Source organism: Callionymus lyra, chromosome 14, assembly GCF_982586985.1.
Source record: "Callionymus lyra chromosome 14, fCalLyr1.hap1.1, whole genome shotgun sequence".
Lineage (NCBI taxonomy): Eukaryota > Metazoa > Chordata > Actinopteri > Syngnathiformes > Callionymidae > Callionymus > Callionymus lyra.
Genome location: NC_141831.1, coordinates 5,642,218 through 5,664,717, shown reverse-complemented (window position 1 = coordinate 5,664,717; position 22,500 = coordinate 5,642,218). Strand labels below are relative to the sequence as shown.

The following is a 22,500-nucleotide window of genomic DNA, read 5'->3' as shown; positions in this document are numbered from 1 at the left end:
TTGTCTTCCTGTAGCATTTATTATATATATATTATATAATATAATATCTAGATAATATATAATCAAATATACATATATTATCATTTATGAAATTAATCACAACAGGGACACCCTGGAAAGGCTGCAGGTCGATGTTGGTGCAATATAAATGTAGACATATCACTTTTGAATTATTACAATTAAATTATCAAACTCTATGTGTAAAATCTTTCAATATTAAAAATAATTGAATTAATTTATTCGAAAGTGTAATACATTTTTTTTTAAAGTTTAGTTAAAGTTCTCTTTATTTGATGATACATTCATCTGAACATGACAAGGGGACACCCTGGAAAGGCTGCAGGTCTATATTCGTATAACTGTGTCGATATCCTTCTATTTAATTTAAAAAAGATACAAATTAAAAAATATTACATTTTATTATTTTATTTTTGAATTTTTGAATTAAATGATCAAACTCTATGTGAAAAAATAAATATATTTAAAAAATATTCTAATCAGTTAATTTAATTATACATTAAAAACAAATTTAACCTGTCAATATAGAAATAATTAAATTATTTTCAAAAAATAATTTGATGCTTAAAAACAAAAAGGTTTAATCCTTTAAAATTTTAATTTAATTTTAATATTTTAATACTTTGAAATTAATCTCAACTTGACGAGGGGACACCCTGGAAAGACTTCCAGTCAATCAAACTATAACCTTAAACTCACACCCAAAAATTGTTGGTAAAATAGCGCCACAATTTGTAGATTGAATTTAACAGGCTCCGCCTTCAAAAAGATGAATGAATATAGAAATGTAGTTTTTGAACTGTTGGAATTAAACTACAAAACTCTATGTGTAAAATACATGACAAAAGTACATTCACTACTTTATCGACACGACACAGTCAAAGAAAATCATGTTTGTAACGAGTTAGTAAAAGAACCAATAGACTCCTGTGTTGGTCATAAGCTCCGCCCATTTAGTTGAAGCACTAAAAAGATCGAATTGAATCCGCCAGCTGTCAATCAAAACAGCTGATTCTGTCTGGATAAAACTCGTGAAATGTTACGAAGGAGTAAAGTGACGGTGCAAATGAGGTAATGCCGTGAATTAAAAGTACTTTAGCGTCTGAAAATACTTGTTTTTTTTTGTAAATTCACCGTAGACACTTTACTTTTGTAACTCGTTTCCTGCCTGAACGATCAGCATCGGGAAAACAGTGAAACAGAAGATTATTATGACAATTCAACGTAATATAGACTTAAGTACAAATATGTGTATTATAACATTTTATATTTATTCAAATATTTCCAATCATCAAAAAACTATGAACATGAAAATAAGATTCTAACGACATTTAATTTCTAATTATTTGCAAAAATACGTAATAATAAAATGCAAAAATTGTTCCTGATACAGTTTGTAGTTTTACTCTCTTTACGCTCGTACTTTCGCCTCCTTCACGTCCGGCCCAAAAAATCTTGTTACCTTTTGTGAGGAAATCCAGGTCAGTCGTGACGTCATGTTTAAACACAAAATCCCCGCCGGAGACGAACAGCTGCTGCACAAAATACTACTTTGATAATGAGCTGAAAACCAGATACACAGAGAAGTTTAGAAGTTAATCTTGACAGTTTTTAATGGTTGGATTTAACGTCTCAAATGTAAAAACTTTTAGGTTTTGTGTTGTTAAATTTAAAATCTGTTTTTGTGATTAAATCATTTAAATAATAAATTATATAAATAATACAATAAATATTAATTAATTCATTAATATTACATCCATTTGTTTTTTTATAATTAAACGTATACTTTTTTCTTTTTTTTGAGATTAAAATATCAAACAATATGTTCAAAACATTTTAATTAATTTTCATGTTTTAAATGATTGATTGACATTTTTCAATAAAAGCAAATTCAACATTTAAATGAAGCAATAATTTAATTCAACTTTTCAAAAATATTCAACGATTTAAAGGGAAAAAAAATCAATTAAAAAATACGTAAAATGTTAAATTCATCCATTCAATATTTTTATACTTTTTTTTTTGTATTGTTTATTTATACACATATATTTTTATATTCTACTTCCAACAATTCAAAAATAAATATATTCAACCATTTTTAATTTATAGATTTTAAAATTCAATATCAAAATGGCTTTGTTTTCAAATTCAATACAAACATGTTTGTATAACGTTGTCAAAATACTATGTTTTTTATCTGCAGCTTTAAATACAATATAAAATGTTAGTTTAATAGTAATAACATCTTATAATGTTAGATTTTTATAATTTAATTATGTTTTTGAATATTCAACCTTTCAATAAAAAAATTCAATAATGAAAAAAACCTGTAAATGCTTAAACTATTCAATATAGTGATATCACTGATGAATGAATGAAGTGATATCGATCCTGTCGCGACCTCTTGACCCCTCGGATCAGTCGAAGTGGTTTCAAGTAAATGAAAAAACATGGAACTCGTCTGGAATATAAACTCTTATTATCCTGATCAGTGTTGGATTTAATGAGCTTTTCCATCACAAACCTCTATTGTGTTCTGGCAACTCATGCACTCATTGATTTGTGTGTTTTTTTAGTCGCACAAATATAAATGACTTACTTACTGACAAAAGGTCAAATCCTTGCGCGGCTGCTTCAGCTTTTAGGAAGAATTCAAACCCATGTGGTTTCTGGGAGTGAAGTCAGTTTTAATAAACGTGTTCTGTTCGTCTAGATGGTCTGAAGAAGCAGTTTTTAAAAAGTACATGTATTGTTTGAATACTTGGTTATTAAAAAACATAATTAAACACTTAATGTACAAGTTAATGTAAAACTTAATTTAAAATGTAATTTAAAATGTAATTTAAAACTTAATGTAAAACTTTATGTACAAGTAAATGTAAAACTTAACGTAAAACTTAATTTACAACTTAATGGAAAACTTTGTGTACAAGTAAATGTAAAACTTAACGTAAAACTTAATGGAAAACCTTATGTACAAGTAAATGTAAAACTTAACGTAAAACTTAATTTACAACTTAATGGAAAACTTTATGTACAAGTAAATGTAAAACTTAACGTAAAACTTAATTTAAAACTTAATTTACAATTTAATTTATAGCTCAATATACAAATTGATGTAAAACTTAATGTAAAACTGAATGTACAAGAAAATATAAAACTTAACGTCAAACTTAATGTAAAACCTAATTTAAAAATTAATGTAAAACTTAATTTACAACTTAATTCGCAACTTAATTTACAACTCAATATAAAAATGAATGTAAAACTTAACGTAAATCTTAATTTACAACTTCATTTACAACTCAATATAAAAATTGATGTAAAACTTAACATAAATCTTAATTTACAACTTAATTTACAACTCAATATACAAATTGATGTAAAACTTAATGTAAAACATAATGAACAAGTAAGTATAAAACTTACCGTCAAACTTAATGTAAAACCTAATTTAAAACTTGACGTAAAACTTAATTCGAAGCTTAAGGTAAAACTTAATGTAAAACCTAATTTGAAATTTAAATGAAACTTCATTTAATTAAATTCTCAGATATTTTTAATTTGTCCAGTTAATCGTAAAAGTAATACTAATTGTGTTTTATTCATATATTCAGTGTTTAACTGATTGTATTCTCTGGTGTCATCACCACTAAAAACACTCTGTTTACTGTAAATAAACTTTAACGTGTAAATCCAAGTATTTCAACCACGAATCCTGGTCTCCTCACAGGCTCGGCCTCGGGTACGATTCCCACCACCGTCCTCTCGTACTCCGACTACATCTCGCGGCCCGAGGAGTACAAGAGCGTCCTGCGCTTCCAGGAGGGCGAGCGCCAGAAGTCGTGTGGTGTCGTCGTCATCGACGACTCTCTGTACGAGCAGCAGGAGACTTTCAACGTCACCTTGTCCATGCCTGTCGGGGGAAGACTTGGACGTCACTACAGCAGCAGCAGAGTCGACATCCTGGAGGACCTGGACGATGGTGAGATCTTGATGATGGTCCTTTAAAACATCTTGATGATGGTCCTTTAAAACATCTTGATGATGGTCCTTTAAAACATGTTGATGATGGTCCTTTAAAACATCTTGATGATGGTCCTTTAAAACATCTTGATGATGGTCCTTTAAAACATCTTGATGATGGTCCTTTAAAACATCTTGATGATGGTTCTTTAAAACGTCTTGATGATGGTTCTTTAAAACATGTTGATGATGGTCCTTTAAAACATCTTGATGATGGTCCTTTAAAACATGTTGATGATGGTCCTTTAAAACATCTTGATGATGGTTCTTTAAAACATGTTGATGATGGTCCTTTAAAACATCTTGATGATGGTCCTTTAAAACATCTTGATGATGGTCCTTTAAAACATCTTGATGATGGTTCTTTAAAACATGTTGATGATGGTCCTTTAAAACATCTTGATGATGGTCCTTTAAAACATGTTGATGATGGTCCTTTAAAACATGTTGATGATGGTCCTTTAAAACATCTTGATGGTGGTCCTTTAAAACATGTTGATGATGGTCCTTTTAAAACATCTTGATGATGGTCCTTTAAAACATCTTGATGATGGTCCTTTAAAACATGTTGATGATGGTCCTTTTTAACATCTTGATGATGGTCCTTTTAAAACATCTTGATGATGGTCCTTTAAAACATCTTGATAATGGTCCTTTTTAACATCTTGATGATGGTCCTTTAAAACATCTTGATGATGGTCCTTTAAAACATCTTGATGATGGTCCTTTAAAACATGTTGATGATGGTTCTTTAAAACATGTTGATGATGGTTCTTTAAAACATGTTGATGATGGTTCTTTAAAACATGTTGATGATGGTCCTTTAAAACATCTTGATGATAGTCAGTTCAATATAAAAAACTATAATAAATAAAATACTTTTTTTTTGGATTAAATTCTCAATCATAATACCTTAATATACAAACAAATCTTTAAAACAAATGTGAAATAAATGTTTTATTTATGGACGTTAAAGGAAGAAAGATAAAATGCTATCTTTGTTTTTTGTTTTATTTATTTATGTTTTGTTTTTTTATTAATTAATTAATTAATATATATGTATGTAAAAACATTTAAGATTAAACACAAAAATAATTTATAATATTACTATTTAGGTAAAAAATATTTGTTGTTTCACTGTTGTTGTTTTTTATGTGATTTTTTTAAATTATTTTACTTTGTAAAAAGTATACTTTCGTAGAAAGTTATTTCATAAAACTATAAAATAATAATAAAATAAAAATGACTTTAAATGAATGTAGTACAAAAACAGAAGGATTTCTTTAAAGGCAAACGGCCTCATGTTCATATGAAATATATGAATAAATAAAAGAAGAGAGAAACAGTGACAGGTACTTAGTTTATCAAAGATCCTCTGTAGTAATACATAGTAATAATACAGCTTCATTACATCCTCGCGTCGAACAATTTGTCGTGAGCGTCGTGATCTGACGAGTCGTTAGCGACGGACGACGACGAGAACGTCTGGACTCGTCGAGACTCGCGGTAACAAGAGGAAAAACATCACTTGTGCAGGAAACTGTCAGAAGATCTGAGGAATGTTTCCGACTCTGAAGGGACGAGAGACTCATCAGAGTCTGTTGAGGGTCCGCTGAGGGTCCGCTGAGGGTCCCGGGGGAAGAACTGACAGCAATCCTGAGAGGAAACATCAGACGTGTTAATAGAACCAGATTTTCTTTTCTGATTTATTGAAGATTCTTTTTATGTATATTATTGCAGCCATAGTTGTCTTTTCTACAAAAATATATCAAATATTTAATTGAACATTTTAAATGCTCTGTTGTTTATTTAAGCATTTGTTTATTTTGTAGAATTTAATTCAATATTTGTTTTATAATAAATCATTTAATTTATTTTTTTCTATATTGATAGCTTTAATTTGTTTGTTTCCAATAATTCAAAAGTGAATTTTCTATATTTTTTTTAATTAGTAGCTTTTAAAATTCAATATAAAAATGTTGGTATAAGTAAGTAAGTAGTTTTTATGTTGAATATAACAGTGCCAACATAAATAAAAAATATTTACACATAGAGTTTGATATTCTAGTTCCAAAAATTATTTTAAAATTCAATATAGAAATGTTCGTATATTTTCTTAAAAAATGTACATGTAGATATTTAATATTCTAATTCCAATATTCCAATATTTTTCCTAAGTTCAATATTTTTTTATAAGTAGTTTTTAAATTCAATATAAAAATGTTGGTATAAAAGTGGCAACGTTAAGATATTTTACACATAGTTTGATATTTTAATTCATTTTTTTTCTAAATATATATAAATATATTTTACTTTTTAGCTTTTGAAATTCAATATAAAAAATGTTGGTATATTAAAAAATATATATACATGTAGATATTTAATATTGTAATTCCAATCATTCAAAAATATGTTTCCTAAATTCAATATTTTTTACTTTTTAGCTTTTGAAATTCAATATAAAAATGTTGGTATATTAAAAAATATATATACATGTAGATATTTAATATTGTAATTCCAATCATTCAAAAATATGTTTCCTAAATTCAATATTTTTTACTTTTTAGCTTTTGAAATTCAATACAAAAATGTTGGTATAATAGTGTCAACATATAAAAAAAATGTAATGCTATTGCTATACTTTGCTATATACTACACTACGCTATGGTATTGCTAGACTGTGTTTTTCTTAATACTATATGAGAAAATGTTGATAATAATAAAAAAAAACAAATCAAAATGATTTAATTAAATTATTCCATAAAAAACTCCAGTTTTTGTAAATATAAATTATTGATTTCAAACGTTCAAAGAAATATTTCAATCCTTTAAAAAACATCATTTCAATCAAATCAAATCTCTGATCTTCTTCCACACTCGGTGTTTGTGCAAAATAAATCACGACTAAAAGTGTTTCAAATTGATGCGTGAAACTAGCTTTAGATGTTGCTTTAGAACTGCTGCTGCTCTCTCGCCCGGGGTCACAGTCAGGTGCCCCCCCCACCCCCCCCACACACACACCAGCATCCTGGCACTGTTAGGACCCGCGGGTCGATCCAGAACTGGATCAGGTCACAGTGACTGTGAGACTGAAGGTTGACAAGCAGGAATTAAGTCTCAAAATCTTCCCTTCATTTGTCAAACGCTGGTTGTGGAGGCGAGTCTGACTAACGTGCGACAGACTCTTACATCCCATAATCACTTCTACTTCTTTTGTTCTAATATCATCATGTGTTTGCATCACTTTACACACCAGGGGATTTAAACCACTGAACTATTCTACTGTGAAACATGTTTCACTATATAATCATAATACATACTTTACTTCAATAAAACTCTTGTACACAAAGTAAAATTTTACTCCTATATTATATATTAAAATTGCGCTTCACTATGATCTTCTTTACTATGATATGCTGTACTTTTCTGTACCATGCTGTGTTGTTCTTGGTGTTGTCTTGACCTTTTAAGTATATATTTTATTGAGTATTGTTTTGATTGTTTAAGCGCTTTGTGACCCTGGTCTAGAAAAGCGCTCTATAAATATAAATTACTTCCTTACTCACATATACAATACTACTAATACTTTACTATAAAATAGTATATTAAACTATACTTCGTTATGCTATACTGTCAAATGGTATACTGTCCTACACTATGCTATGCTATTGCTATACTATGATATACTGTACAATACCATACTATGTTATACTATGATCTACTATGGTATTGCCATACTATGCTATGGAATAGTATGCAATGGTACACCTATACTATATTATGCTATACTATGGTATCGTACACCATGCTATGCAATGGCTCTTCTAAGTAATGCTATGCTATGCTATGCTATACTAGACTGTACTATGTTATGCTATGGTATACTAAGTAAGTAAGTAAGTAATTTGAATTTATATGGCGCTTTTCCAGACCAGGGTCACAAAGCGCTTAAACAATCAAAACAATATTCAATAAAGTATATGGAATGCTATTCTATTCTCTACTAGGTTATACTATTGCTATACTAAGTAAGTAAGTAAGTAAGTAATATTTATTTATATAGCGCTTTTCCAGACCAGGGTCACAAAGTGCTTAAACAAACAAAACAATACTCACTATGCTATGCTATGCTATGCTATGCTATGCTATACTGTACTATGATATGCTACGCTTAGCTATGCTATATTATAAAATGTTATGGTATACTTTGATGTGCTAAACTAAACTGTACTATATTATGCTATGCTGTACTGTACTATGATATATTATGCTATGGTACACTGGGCTATACTACTGTAAGTAAGTAATTTTTATTTATATAGCGCTTTTCCAGACCAGGGTCACAAAGCGCTTGAACAATCAAAACAATATTCAATAAAGTTTATACTTTAAAGATTAAGATAAAACTGATAACACAACAGGAGTTCCAGAAAATCAAGGAAAAGCCTGAACAAATAAAAACGTCTTAAGATGTTTCTTAAAGGAGTCAGTAGATCCATCAAGAGCAAAGAGAGAGAAGATCGTTCCAAAGCTTAGGAGCAACAGCCTGAAAAGATTTCTCTTAGAATCAGTAGATTCTGATCCACAGACCTCAGAGCCCGAGCTGGGGTGTAAGTCTGGATCAGATCACTGATGGAAGGTCTGACCATGAATAGATCTGAAAGTAAGAACCAGAATTTTAAAGTTGATCCTGAAAGAAACTGGAAGCCAGTGAAGAGTTTTAAGGATCGGAGAAATGTGAGTTCTTCTACTAGAGCGGCTCAGAATTCTGGCTGCAGAGTTCTGAATCTGAATACTGTATTCTATTCTATACTATTTGATGCTACACTATACTACAGTATGGTAAGCTATTCTATGGTATATCATGCTATTTTATGCTATATCTAGGTCATGCTGTGTTGTGCTAACAAAAGTGTGCGTCTACAGCAACACAACTAAACAAAACCTTCAACACACAGCATTTCTTCACGACAGATCGACTCCTTTCATCTCATGGTTTCTTCCTCTTAGTGCCAAATATTCAAAGACACTGGAGTTCTTCAGACGACACCTGAGAACGTCCAGTAAACTATATTTAAAGATTTCACAGACTCACAAAAATGGTCACGCACACACACACACACACACACACCAGGGTGATTACTGCAATTTGGCTTTACACCTCCTTCAGCGCTCACACACACTTCACTGCCACAGTTTGGCCCCTGAGGGCTGAGAGGATGTGATTCTCACTCCTCAGTCATCACTCACTGCGACCCCTTGTCATGACCCCCGCCCCCCCCCCTCCGGCCCCCCCACACACACACTGCCAGGACATGTATGAACACACACATGTGTGTGTGTGTGTTAGCCGGAGATGGAATGTCGGTCGTACGGCTTTAAAAAAGTGTTCCACGATATCCACTGTTATTAAGGCCTCGACCTGGACTGTAATTACCATAAAAGAGAAACACTTATCGCCCACGCTCTGTTTACACCTTCAATAAAACCTCTGTTTGCTGCGCCGCTGGAAGCTTAAGAGCACAGAGTGTGTAGGAGGAACAATGATCGTTTCCTGAGCGATACGTCGCTCGCGCTGTCAGATGGAGTTTTGATAGAACCGCTGGAAAGACCTCAGCTGTGTCTTCCAATCGCATACTTGTGTACTTATAGTTAGTGTTTTTAGTGCGTAAGTGCGTCTCAATTCTTAGTATGTGAAATGTAGTGCTTCGTACACACTAGACTGTCACTAAAACGCCAACAAAACTGAGTATGGATAGATGGACACTTTCTACACTAAACGGCTCCAAGTGACGTTGACGTTTTAAATATATATATATATATATATATATATATATATATGCATATACTTACAGGTGTATTTTCAGCAGCAGTAGGAGGACGACAAGTCTTCGCTGCTGATACCGGCGTAAATATTTCGCCAATATTTTGTTTCTCATATATTCCTTGATCCAAACCAAACGTGCTGCCAGCAGGTGGCGATAGAGTTCCTACAGCTGGTTGAAATCATCGTTAAATAGTAGTAGAAGAAGAAGCTGTCGCGTCATTTCCTGTTAGTGTGTAGCAGCAGAGTTTGATTTGAGACATACTATCTGTGGAGGATTAGTTACTAGTTAGTACGTACACTATCCTGATGCATACTAACCACTAAGAGAAGTGTGCGATTTGAGACACAGAACTTAAGTCAAACAAAGAGACCAACCTGCTAGTTTTAGATATGCTAACAGTTGGTTAGCAATGTAGCATGTTGTTTAAATGTCCCTTTATCCATAGTAGATGATGATAAAAGAAAGATCTGCAGGAATCAACGTTGAATCAGTTGTTTGATCTTCTTCACGGTCAAGTGGAACTGATAAACGTCAACACCATAAACCTCTAATGTTTAGTACTAGTACTACACAAATTTACGAATCACACCACAAGCATTGTCGCTTGAAGGACCATGGCCGATACTAAGGTATTGACTCCACACGGTCCCAGAAAACCCTGTCTGGGAAGGTGCAGCTGATTGGACCAGACCTATACTAGAAGCTAGAAAATGAACCAATGGGCTGCTGTCTTTGTCATGAGCTCCGTCCATTGAGTAGGAGGACAAAAAGATGTCAATGAATCAGGCAGATGTCAATCAAAGCCGCTGATTTGGAGTTCGGTAGGCTAAGACAGTTGATGATGGTGCAAGACTTAAGTTAAAAGCAGCGTAAAGAATGACAGGAAGTGGGTCATTTTTAAAAAGATGTTCTGGGTTCTTCACCCGAGAGGGATTCCTTTTTTGGAATATTTCAATATATCTTTTTGGTCTTTTATTCAACTCTGGGTGTGCTATTACAAGATCATTTTTATTTTTATTTCTCCTTAACCTTAACTGGTTAATTAACTGGAACTCTTTGTCTACTTGATCTACTTCATCACTGTATCATAACAATAAGGGTAATAGTTAGCGCACGGCCATTTTCGGCCATTTTGAGACATTTATAGATATAGATTTAGATTTTGAACTGAAGTTGAACAAATTCAAACAAGTTCAAAATCTAAATCTATATCTATAAATGTCTCAAAATGGCCGAAAATGGCCGTGCGCTAACTATCACCCTTATTGTTAGTGTTGGTGTTGTGTATAAGACAACATCACTTTTTCGACTCGTATCAAGGAAGGTTTAAATGTGATCTGTTTAGCTTTAATGTTAATCAAGTTACAACCTTTTAAAAGTCACGAATCTTCCAGAGTTTCCAGGATTTATTTTTCGGAACTGTCGCGATCGTCCGAAAAAAACTTTCTTATTAAGTCGATGCAAACATGTTACTGTCCCTGAACATATTTGCATCGACTTACCTGACCTTTGCCTTTTTATTCCCAAATTTAGGCGGTTCTATATCTTAAAAGAAAATCTGTATCTTAAATGTAAACGCATTAGGTCAGTCTGTCAAACTGAGCCTGAGAGACCTGGGTGTTGTATTTGATAAAGACATGTCTCTTGTTCAACACTGAAGAAAACTGACCAGAAACTGTTTCCTTCAACTGAGAAAAATCTCTAAACTTAGGAAAATGTTGTCGGAACATGATCTGGATCTTATAATCCATGTGTTTGTTTCTTCTCTTCTGGACTATTGTAACAGTTTGTTTTCATGTCTTAACAAGAAGGATCTTCTCGCCTGCAGTTGATTCAGAACTCTGCAGCGAGAATTCTGAGCCGCTCTAGTAGAAGAACTCACATTTCTCCGATCCTTAAAACTCTTCACTGGCTTCCAGTTTCTTTCAGGATCAACTTTAAAATTCTGGTTCTTACTTTCAGATCTATTCATGGTCAGGCTCCTCCTTACATCACTGATCTGATCCAGCCTTACACCCCAGCTCGGGCTCTGAGGTCTGTGGATCAGAATCTACTTATGGTTCCACGCATACGGCTCAGGACCAGAGGAGAGAAATCTTTCCAGGCTGTTGCTCCTAAGCTTTGGAACGATCTTCTCTCTCTTTGCTCTTGATGATCTACTGACTCCTTTAAGAAACATCTTAAGACGTTTCTATTTGTTCAGGCTTTTCCTTGAATTTCTGGAACTCCTGTGTTGTTCTCAGTATTATCTTGATCTTTAAAGTATGTACTTTTTTGAGTATTGTTTTGATTGTTTAAGCGCTTTGTGACCCTGGTCTGGAAAAGCGCTATATAAATAAATATTACTTACTTACTTACTTACTTACTATTAAAATGATAAAAATGTATTATTAAATTAAAAAATGTAAAATCTCAAAATAATTTTTTGTTTTCATCAAAGTTAGCGAGATTCCACGAAAAGTTTTGAATACAAACTGAATCTGATCAAAAGGATGTAAGTAATTAAGTAAGTAATTTGTATTTATATAAAACTTTTCCAGACCAGGGTCACAAAGCGCTTAAACAATCAAAACAATATTCAATAACTTTAAAGGTCAAGATAACACTGATAACAGGAGTTCCAGAAAATCAGACACGATTAAACCCATTTTAACCCTTCAGATCCAGCCCTGAAACCTCCATCAGAACACCTTCGAACAAACGTAACTAAGTGATTAAAAACCTTCTAATTCAGGATCAATAAACAACCATCATTTCGCCCGACGGCGCCGTGAGTGATGGACGGATCCGTCGGATACAAACGTCCTCAGGAAACGCTTGCACTCGTGATCTGAAGAGGCTTCGCTTCCTCTCGCCGTCCCTCTGCAACACACTCGGAGGTCTTGTTTTTCACCTCCTTCAGAGGCACTCGGTGCTCGCCGTCAGGGGAGGAAGGAAAAACGTCGGTAACAATGAGTCGGTGTTAGAGGCCACCGGGGGTCGAAGGTCGCGCCTCCCCGCAGTTTAACTTCAGACTAATGGGCCGTCGCTGTTTGACCTCCGACCCCGGCCTCGTCTGACGGCGCTGGCGTCGCCGCAGGTGGACGAACGAGCGGAGAAGCGACGCTAAGACGACGAGTGTCGACGCTCGCGGGTTCAGATGGAAATCGACGCTTTGATCTCGTGAATCGATGCCGACATGTTGAGATGTTAAAAACACACTCGTCACTCGACGTATCTCGCTTCGTCTGCTGGGATCGTGTTTCACAGACGATCGTTTCAAACACGCAGAACTGAATATTTAAACGCATAATATAAATATAAATGTACTGTCTTTGTTCTCGTAATTCAAAACAAGTGATTTATTTAAACATCAAATACACTTAAACTAGTGGTGTATCATTTAAACAAGTCACGTATCATTTAAACTAGTGGTGTATCATTTAAACTAGTGGTGTATCATTTAAACAAGTCACGTATCATTTATACTAGTGGTGTATCATTTAAACTAGTGGTGTATCATTTAAACAAATCACGTATCATTTAAACTAGTCATGTATGATTTAAACTAGTCATGTATCATTTAAACTAGTCACGTATCATTTAAACTAGTCGTGTATCATTTAAACTAGTCATGTATGATTTAAACTAGTCAGGTATCATTTAAACTAGTCACGTATCATTTAAACTAGTCGTGTATCATTTAAACTAGTCATGTATGATTTAAACTAGTCATGTATCATTTAAACTAGTCGTGTATCATTTAAACTAGTGGTGTATCATTGAAACTAGTCGTTTATCATTGAAACTAGTCGTGTTTCATTTTAACTAGTCATGTATCCTTTAAACTAGTCATGTATAATATCTACTAGTCACGTATCATTTAAACTATTCATGTATAATTTAAACTCGTCATATACAATATAAACTAGTCATGGATCATTTACACTAGTGGTGTATCATTTATACTAGTGGTGTATCATTTAAACTAGTCATGTATGATTTAAACTAGTCAGGTATCATTTAAACTAGTCACGTATCATTTAAACTAGTCGTGTATCATTTAAACTAGTCATGGATGATTTAAACAAGTCATGTATCATTTAAACTAGTGGTGTATGATTTAAACTAGTCGTGTATCATTTAAACTAGTCATGTATGATTTAAACTAGTCAGGTATCATTTAAACTAGTCACGTATCATTTAAACTAGTCGTGTATCATTTAAACTAGTCATGTATGATTTAAACTAGTCATGTATCATTTAAACTAGTCGTGTATCATTTAAACTAGTGGTGTATCATTGAAACTAGTCGTTTATCATTGAAACTAGTCGTGTTTCATTTTAACTAGTCATGTATCCTTTAAACTAGTCATGTATAATATCTACTAGTCACGTATCATTTAAACTATTCATGTATAATTTAAACTCGTCATATACAATATAAACTAGTCATGGATCATTTACACTAGTGGTGTATCATTTATACTAGTGGTGTATCAATTAAACTACTCATGTATCATTTATACTAGTCATGTATAATCTAAATTAGTGGTGTATCATTTATACTAGTCACGTATCATTTAAACTGGTCATATACCATGTAAACTAGTCATGTATCATATAAACTAGTTATTTATTATTTAAATTACTCATGTACCATATCAACTAGTCTACTTAACTTAGTGATAGGCACGAATTACAAACTCCCACATTACGTATGGTGCCAAAGATCTCCCATGATGCCTTTCTACACACTGTAGTGACTGACCGGTCGATACAATACTGTATTTAAATTATATTGCTATTTCTAAAGATGTTCGACATCTGTGATCGACTGGTATTACTTGATGTTGTCGTGTTTCAGACCCTAAACCCCGCAGTGAAGGGACGCCCATATATGGAAATCAAATCATTAAATATAACTAAGTCATTAAAAATAACATTTAAAAACTGTTTTTCTTCTTCAGCTCCTGTTTTCTACTTCGGGGACGAGTCGTATCAGGTGGACGAGAGCGCCGGACACGTGGAGGTGAAGGTGTGGAGGACGGGAACGGATCTGTCCAGGACCAGCACCGTCACGGTTCGGTCCCGCAAGGCCGACCCGGTCTCGGCAGAAGGTCTGTAGCGACAAACTCTCTTCTTCTTTTTCTTCAAACGAGTCATGGTGTCGGTTCTCTCCAGCCGGCGTGGATTATGTCGGCATCAGTCGCAACCTGGACTTCGCTCCGGGCGTCAGCATGCAAACGTTCCGGGTCAGTATCCTGGACGACCTGGGGCAGCCGGAGCTGGAGGGGGTGGAGACCTTTGACCTGGTGCTGCGCATGCCGGTGAACGGCATCTTGGGGGATCTTGCCAAGTCCACGGTGCTCATCAACGACTCGGTGTCGGACTGTGAGTCTGGATCGTTCTTGAACTGAACGAGGATTCAGCTTCGTTTGAACCGCATCTGACACGCTCGTGATTGAACCTCATCTCAACACTTTTGTGGCTCAGATTTAAGATTTCACACGTTTAAAAGTCAAGTGTCGTCGTGATGGTGATGTGAGTTGACAGGCCTGACGTTGGTGGAGATTATAACTCGCTTGATGAGTCAGTGCACCATTTAAAAGACACTATTTATATCATGACAAGCCCAGTTACAAACATCACGACTCGTAGACCAACACATTCAGGAGAAAAACATGTATCATTTAAACTAGTGGTTTATCATTTATACTAGTGGTGTTTCATTATAACTAGTGGTTTATCATTTATACTAGTGGTTTATCATTTAAACTAGTGGTTTATCATTTATACTATGTATAATTTAAACTAGTGGTTTATCATTTTTATCAGTGGTGTATCATTTATACTAGTGGTGTATCTTTTAAACTAGTGGTGTATCATTTATACTATGTATAATTTAAACTAGTGGTTTATCATTTAAACTAGTGGTGTATCATTTATACTATGTATAATTTAAACTAGTGGTTTATCATTTTTACCAGTGGTGTATCATTTATACTAGTGGTGTATCATTTAAACTAGTGGTTTATCATTTATACTAGTGGAGTATCATTTAAACTAGTGGTGTATCATTTATACTAGTGGTGTATCATTTAAACTAGTGGTGTATCATTTATACTATGTATAATTTAAACTAGTGGTTTATCATTTTTACCAGTGGTGTATCATTTATACTAGTGGTGTATAATTTAAACTAGTGGTTTATCATTTATACTAGTGGAGTATCATTTAAACTAGTGGTGTATCATTTATACTAGTGGTGTATCATTTAAACTAGTGGTTTATCATTTTTACCAGTGGTGTATCATTTATACTAGTGGTGTATCATTTAAACTAGTGGTTTATCATTTATACTAGTGGAGTATCATTTAAACTAGTCATGGCTCATTTTAACTAGTCATGTTTCATATCGACTAGTGAAGTTTCATATCAACTACTCATGTATCATATAAGCTAGTCTTGTATCAAATAAACTAATCATGTCATTTTTACTTTTAACATAAATAATGTTGAAAATGAAACGTGTGTATTTTCACACACGTAGAAACATCAGAACTTGTTTTTGTTTCCATCAATGTCTTAGTTTTAGCTCAGCGTCCAGGAAGTCCATTGTAAGTTGACCTCAGTGAAGAGTCACGTCTGGACACGGTCAGTCAAGGAGGTCAACACCAGATAATCCTGAAGGATCTTTAAGAAGAACAAAAGGACAATAGGAGTGTTGAAGGATGGAAGACAAATATGTCCAGGTGCTCAGTCTTGAGACTCGACGAGTGACGAGGGTTGAAAAAGATTCTCTCACAGAATCGTCACACATGCCTGGAAGAAAAGTGTGAGTTAAGTATTAATTCAAGTGTTTTCTCTCTCAGTGCCGAGGGTCCAGTTCAGGGAGTCGCTGTACTCGGGCGAGGAGAACGACGGTCAGATCACGGCGATGGTTCACCGCAGCGGCGACATCAGGCACAGATCCACGGTCCGTTGTTACAGTCGTCAGGCCTCCGCTCAGGTCGCCGTGGACTTCACTGAGCGACCAAACACTGACGCCTCCGTCCTCACCTTCTTACCTGGTGGGTTTAACTTTCTTCTGTTAAAATCTGAGTTTCAGGTACTTTATTTATCTGAACACTACATAAGTACAAGTCTTTCACAGTATTTAAAACTAGTCATGTATCATATGAACTAGTAGTTTATCATATAAACTAGTCATGTATAATATGAACTAGTAGTTTATCATATAAACTAGTCATGTATAATATCAACTACTCCTTTATAATATAAACTAGTCTTGTATCATATAAACTAGTCATTATCGTGTAAACGAGTCTTATATTATATAATTAAGCCATGTGTCATGAAAACTAGTCATGCATCATATCAACTAGACATGTATAATTTAAACTTGTCATACATCATATTAACTAGTCATTTATAATTTGAAATAGTCGTGTATAATATAAACTAGTCATGCTTCATATAAACTATTCATGTTTCATATAAACTAGTCCTGTATCATATAAACTAGTCATGTATCATGTAAACTAGTCATGCTTCATATAAACTAGTCATGTTTCATATAAACTAGTCCTGTATCATATAAACTAGTCATGTATCATATAAACTAGTCCTGTATCTTATAAACAAGTTGTGTATCATATAAACTAGTCATGCTTCATATAAACTAGTCATGTTTCATATAAACTAGTCCTGTATCATATAAACTAGTCATGTATCATATAAACTAGTCCTGTATCTTATAAACTAGTCATGTATCATATAAACTAGTCCTGTATCTTATAAACTAGTCATGTATCATATAAACTAGTCATGCTTCATATAAACTAGTCATGTTTCATATAAACTAGTCCTGTATCATATAAACTAGTCATGTGTCATATAAACTAGTCCTGTATCTTATAAACTAGTTGTGTATCATATAAACTAGTTGTGTATCATATAAACTAGTCATGTATCATATAAACTAGTTGTGTATCATATAAACTAGTTGTGTGTCATATAAACTAGTCCTGTATCTTGTAAACTAGTCGTGTATCATATAAACTCATTTAATAGTGATCAATTGCAGCCTATGATGAAGATTTATTTAAGTTTTTATATATTGATTAAATTGATATTTAGATAACGATGAATTAAAGTTAAAATATGACTCTGATAAACACAGAAGTTTGTTTTCTATCATGTTCAGTTGATGTCAAGAGAATCCTCTCAGCTGTCATCGTAGTTAACAGAAACCAAGTGTGAACATCTCTGAGCATCTGGAAGGAAGAAGATATAAGTTCTATAAATAAAGTGTTACAGTCTTTTAACGTCTTTATTTTTTCTTCTTCTCCTGACGCGTCCTGTCATCACCATTTCACGCCACCTTCCAGGCGAGGCGGAGAAGCCGTGCGTTCTGTCGCTGGTCGACGACACGCTCTACGAGGAAGCCGAGGAGCTCCGGCTGGTCCTGGGGAACCCGAGAAGCGAGTTGGGGGCATCAGTGGGATCTTTGAACGAGACGTTGCTGAGAATCAAAGACAGCGCCGACAGTAAGTCAGATGAAGGCGCAGGAAAACATGTACAAACCGCTGACTCGGCGATCTCGTTAACTCTGACTCACATCCTCGTCTCAGAACCCATCATCCGCTTCCTGGAAAACAAGTTCAGCGTGAGCGAGCCCAGGGAGGCGGGCGCCGTGGCAACTGTTCGCATCCCTGTGGTTCGAGTCGGTGACACGTCCAAGGTCTCGGTGGTTCGTGTTCACACCAAGGATGGATCTGCCGTGTCGGGAGAAGATTACTTCCCTGTGTCTCGAGGTAACACCGGTCGCTTCGGAGAACAAACACAAAAACACATTTAGTTGTTCATCATATAATCTAGTCATTTATTATATAAACTAGTCATGCATTATACAAACTAGCCATGTATTATTTAAATTAGTAGTTCATTATATAAACTAGTCATGTATCATATAACCTAGTCATTTACTAGACATGTATTATATAAACTAGTCATTTATTATATAAACTAGTCATTTACTATATAAATTGGTCATGTATCATATAAACTAGTCATTAACTAGACATGTATTATATAAACTAAACAAGTCATTTACTATATAAATTGGTCATGTATCATATAACCTAGTCATTTACTAGACATGTATTATATAAACTAAACAAGTCATTTACTATATAAATTGGTCATGTATCATATAACCTAGTCATTTACTAGACATGTATTATATAAACTGGTCATTTATTATATAAACTAGTCATTTACTATATAAATTGGTCATGTATCATATAAACTAGTCATTAACTAGACATGTATTATATAAACTAAACAAGTCATTTACTATATAAATTGGTCATGTATCATATAAACTAGTCATTAACTAGACATGTATTATATAAACTAAACAAGTCATTTACTATATAAATTGGTCATGTATCATATAACCTAGTCATTTACTAGACATGTATTATATAAACTAGTCATTTATTATATAAACTAGTCATTTACTATATAAATTGGTCATGTATCATATAAACTAGTCATTAACTAGACATGTATTATATAAACTAAACAAGTCATTTACTATATAAATTGGTCATGTATCATATAACCTAGTCATTTACTAGACATGTATTATATAAACTAGTCATTTATTATATAAACTAGTCATTTACTATATAAATTGGTCATGTATCATATAAACTAGTCATTAACTAGACATGTATTATATAAACTAAACAAGTCATTTACTATATAAATTGGTCATGTATCATATAAACTAGTCATTTACTAGACATGTATTATATAAACTAAACAAGTCATTTACTATATAAATTGGTCATGTATCATATAAACTAGTCATTTACTAGACATGTATTATATAAACTAAACAAGTCATTTACTATATAAATTGGTCATGTATCATATAAACTAGTCATTTACTAGACATGTATTATATAAACTAGTCAGGTATCATTTAAACTAGTCAGGTATAATTAAACTAATCAAGCATCATATAAACAAGTCATGTGTCATATAAGGTAGTCATGTATTAAAGGAACTAGTCGTTCATCATATAAACTAGTCATGTATCAAATAAACTAGTCATGTGTCATATAAACTAGTCATGTATCATATAACTTAGTAATTTACTAGACATGTATTATATAAACTAGACATGTATCAAATAAACTAGTCATGTGTCATATAAACTAGTCATGTATTATATAAACTAGTCATTTACTAGACATGTATTATATAAACAAGACATGTATTATATAAACTAGTCATGTATCATATAAACTAGGCATTTACTAGACATGTATTAAATAAACTAGACATGTATCAAATAAACTAGTCATGTGTCATATAAACTAGTCATGTATTATATAAACTAGTCATTTACTAGACATGTATTATATAAACAAGACATGTATTATATAAACTAGTCATGTATCATATAAACTAGGCATTTACTAGACATGTATTAAAAAACTAGACATGTATTATATAAACTAGTCATGTAACAGATAAACTAGTCATTAACTAGACAAGCATATATAAACTAGACATGTATCATTTAAACTAATCATGCATCAAGTAATGAAGTCATGTATCATATAAACTAGTCATGTGTCATATAAACTAGTCATGTATCATATAAACTAGTCATGTATCATCTAAACTAGTTGTATCATATAAACTAGTCATGTGTCATATAAACTAGTCCTGTATAATATAAACTAGTCATGTATCATATAAACTGGTCATGTTTCATATAAACTAGTCATGTATCATATAAACTAGTCATGTATCATATAAACTAGTCATTTATCATATAAACTAGTCATGTGTCATATAAACTAGTCATGTATCATATAAACTGGTCATGTTTCATATAAACTAGTCATGTATCATATAAACTAGTCATGTATCATATAAACTAGTCATGTATCATATAAACTAGTCATTTATCATATAAACTAGTCATGTGTCATATAAACTAGTCATGTATCATATAAACTAGTCATGTGTCATATAAACTAGTCATGTGTCATATAAACTAGTCATGTATCATATAAACTAGTCATGTATCATATAAACTATTCATGTACCATATAAACTAGTCATGTATCATATAAACTAGTCATGTATCATATAAACTAGTCATGTGTCATATAAACTAGTCATGTATCAGATAAACTAGTCATGTATCATATAAACTAGTCATTTATCATATAAACTAGTCATGTATCCAATAAACTAGTCATGTATCATATAAACTAGTCATGTATCCAATAAACTAGTCATGTGTCATATAAACTAGTCATGTATCATATAAACTAGTCATGTATCATATAAACTAGTCATGTGTCATATAAACTAGTCATGTATCATATAAACTAGTCATGTATCATATAAACTAGTCATGTATCCAATAAACTAGTCATGTGTCATATAAACTAGTCATGTATCATATAAACTAGTCATGTATCATATAAACTAGTCATGTGTCATATAAACTAGTCATGTATCATATAAACTAGTCATGTGTCATATAAACTAGTCATGTATCATATAAACTAGTCATGTACCATATAAACTAGTCATGTATCATAAAAACTAGTCATGTGTCATATAAACTAGTCATGTATCAGATAAACTAGTCATGTATCATATAAACTAGTCATTTATCATATAAACTAGTCATGTATCCAATAAACTAGTCATGTATCATATAAACTAGTCATGTATCCAATAAACTAGTCATGTGTCATATAAACTAGTCATGTATCATATAAACTAGTCATTTATCATATAAACTAGTCATTTATCATATAAACTAGTCATGTATCCAATAAACTAGTCATGTATCATATAAACTAGTCATGTATCATATAAACTAGTCATGTATCATATAAACTAGTCATGTATCATTAACTGGTTAAAGCAGGAATCGTTAACTAATTTGCTGGAGAATCTCATGGGTTAACTCGGGTAGTTAAGCACCTCATACATAATTCCTGGCACTTGAAGACGGTGGGTTCAGTTCACCTGCTCGTCTCTGCTCAGCGACGGCTGACATGTGTGAAATGAGGCAGTAATGGAGGTGGAAACAGAGACTGATCGGGTCGAAGGTCACTGATTATAAATTTCACCAGAAGGAAGGAAGAAGATTCTTCTGCTGACTTTTAATTACATTTCAATGGAGCTGGTCTGAGGTCAGCAGACGTCCTGCAGCCTCGCACCAGGGTCTGAAGATCCACAAATCACTTCCTGTGGTGTCAGTTTTTGTGTTGTGTTGTCTGACTGTTGTGTTGTGTTGTCTGAGTGTTGTGTTGTGTTGTGTTGTCTGACTGTTGTGTTGTGTTGTGTTGTGTTGTGTTGTGTTATCTGACTGTTGTGTGTCTGTCCAGACGTGCAGTTCAAGGAGGGAGAGAAGGAACACGTGGTGGAGGTCGAAGTGTTGCATGATGGGATCAGAGAGATGCGAGAGGCCTTCACACTCCACCTGAAGCCGGACGATAACATGGTGGCGGAGACTCAGGTACGAACAATCTTGAGTTTTTTTACTCACGACAAAATAGTCCAGAGTGAATAAAACTACACATTGATACAAGAGCAACAA

The 22,500-nt window shown here is 33.2% G+C and overlaps 1 protein-coding gene across 1 annotated transcript in view; it reads left to right on the top strand.

The window, feature by feature from the left end:
• Positions 1 to 22,500, top strand: part of frem2a (FRAS1 related extracellular matrix 2a) — a 103,151-nt gene that overhangs the window by 61,312 nt on the left and 19,339 nt on the right. The window contains exons 6-12 of the mRNA XM_087806954.1: positions 3,752 to 4,003; positions 14,822 to 14,971; positions 15,036 to 15,245; positions 16,727 to 16,924; positions 18,245 to 18,403; positions 18,488 to 18,670; positions 22,289 to 22,419. Of these exons, the coding sequence (XP_087663080.1) occupies positions 3,752 to 4,003; positions 14,822 to 14,971; positions 15,036 to 15,245; positions 16,727 to 16,924; positions 18,245 to 18,403; positions 18,488 to 18,670; positions 22,289 to 22,419 (1,283 nt within the window). The remainder of the gene's footprint in view (positions 1 to 3,751; positions 4,004 to 14,821; positions 14,972 to 15,035; positions 15,246 to 16,726; positions 16,925 to 18,244; positions 18,404 to 18,487; positions 18,671 to 22,288; positions 22,420 to 22,500) is intronic.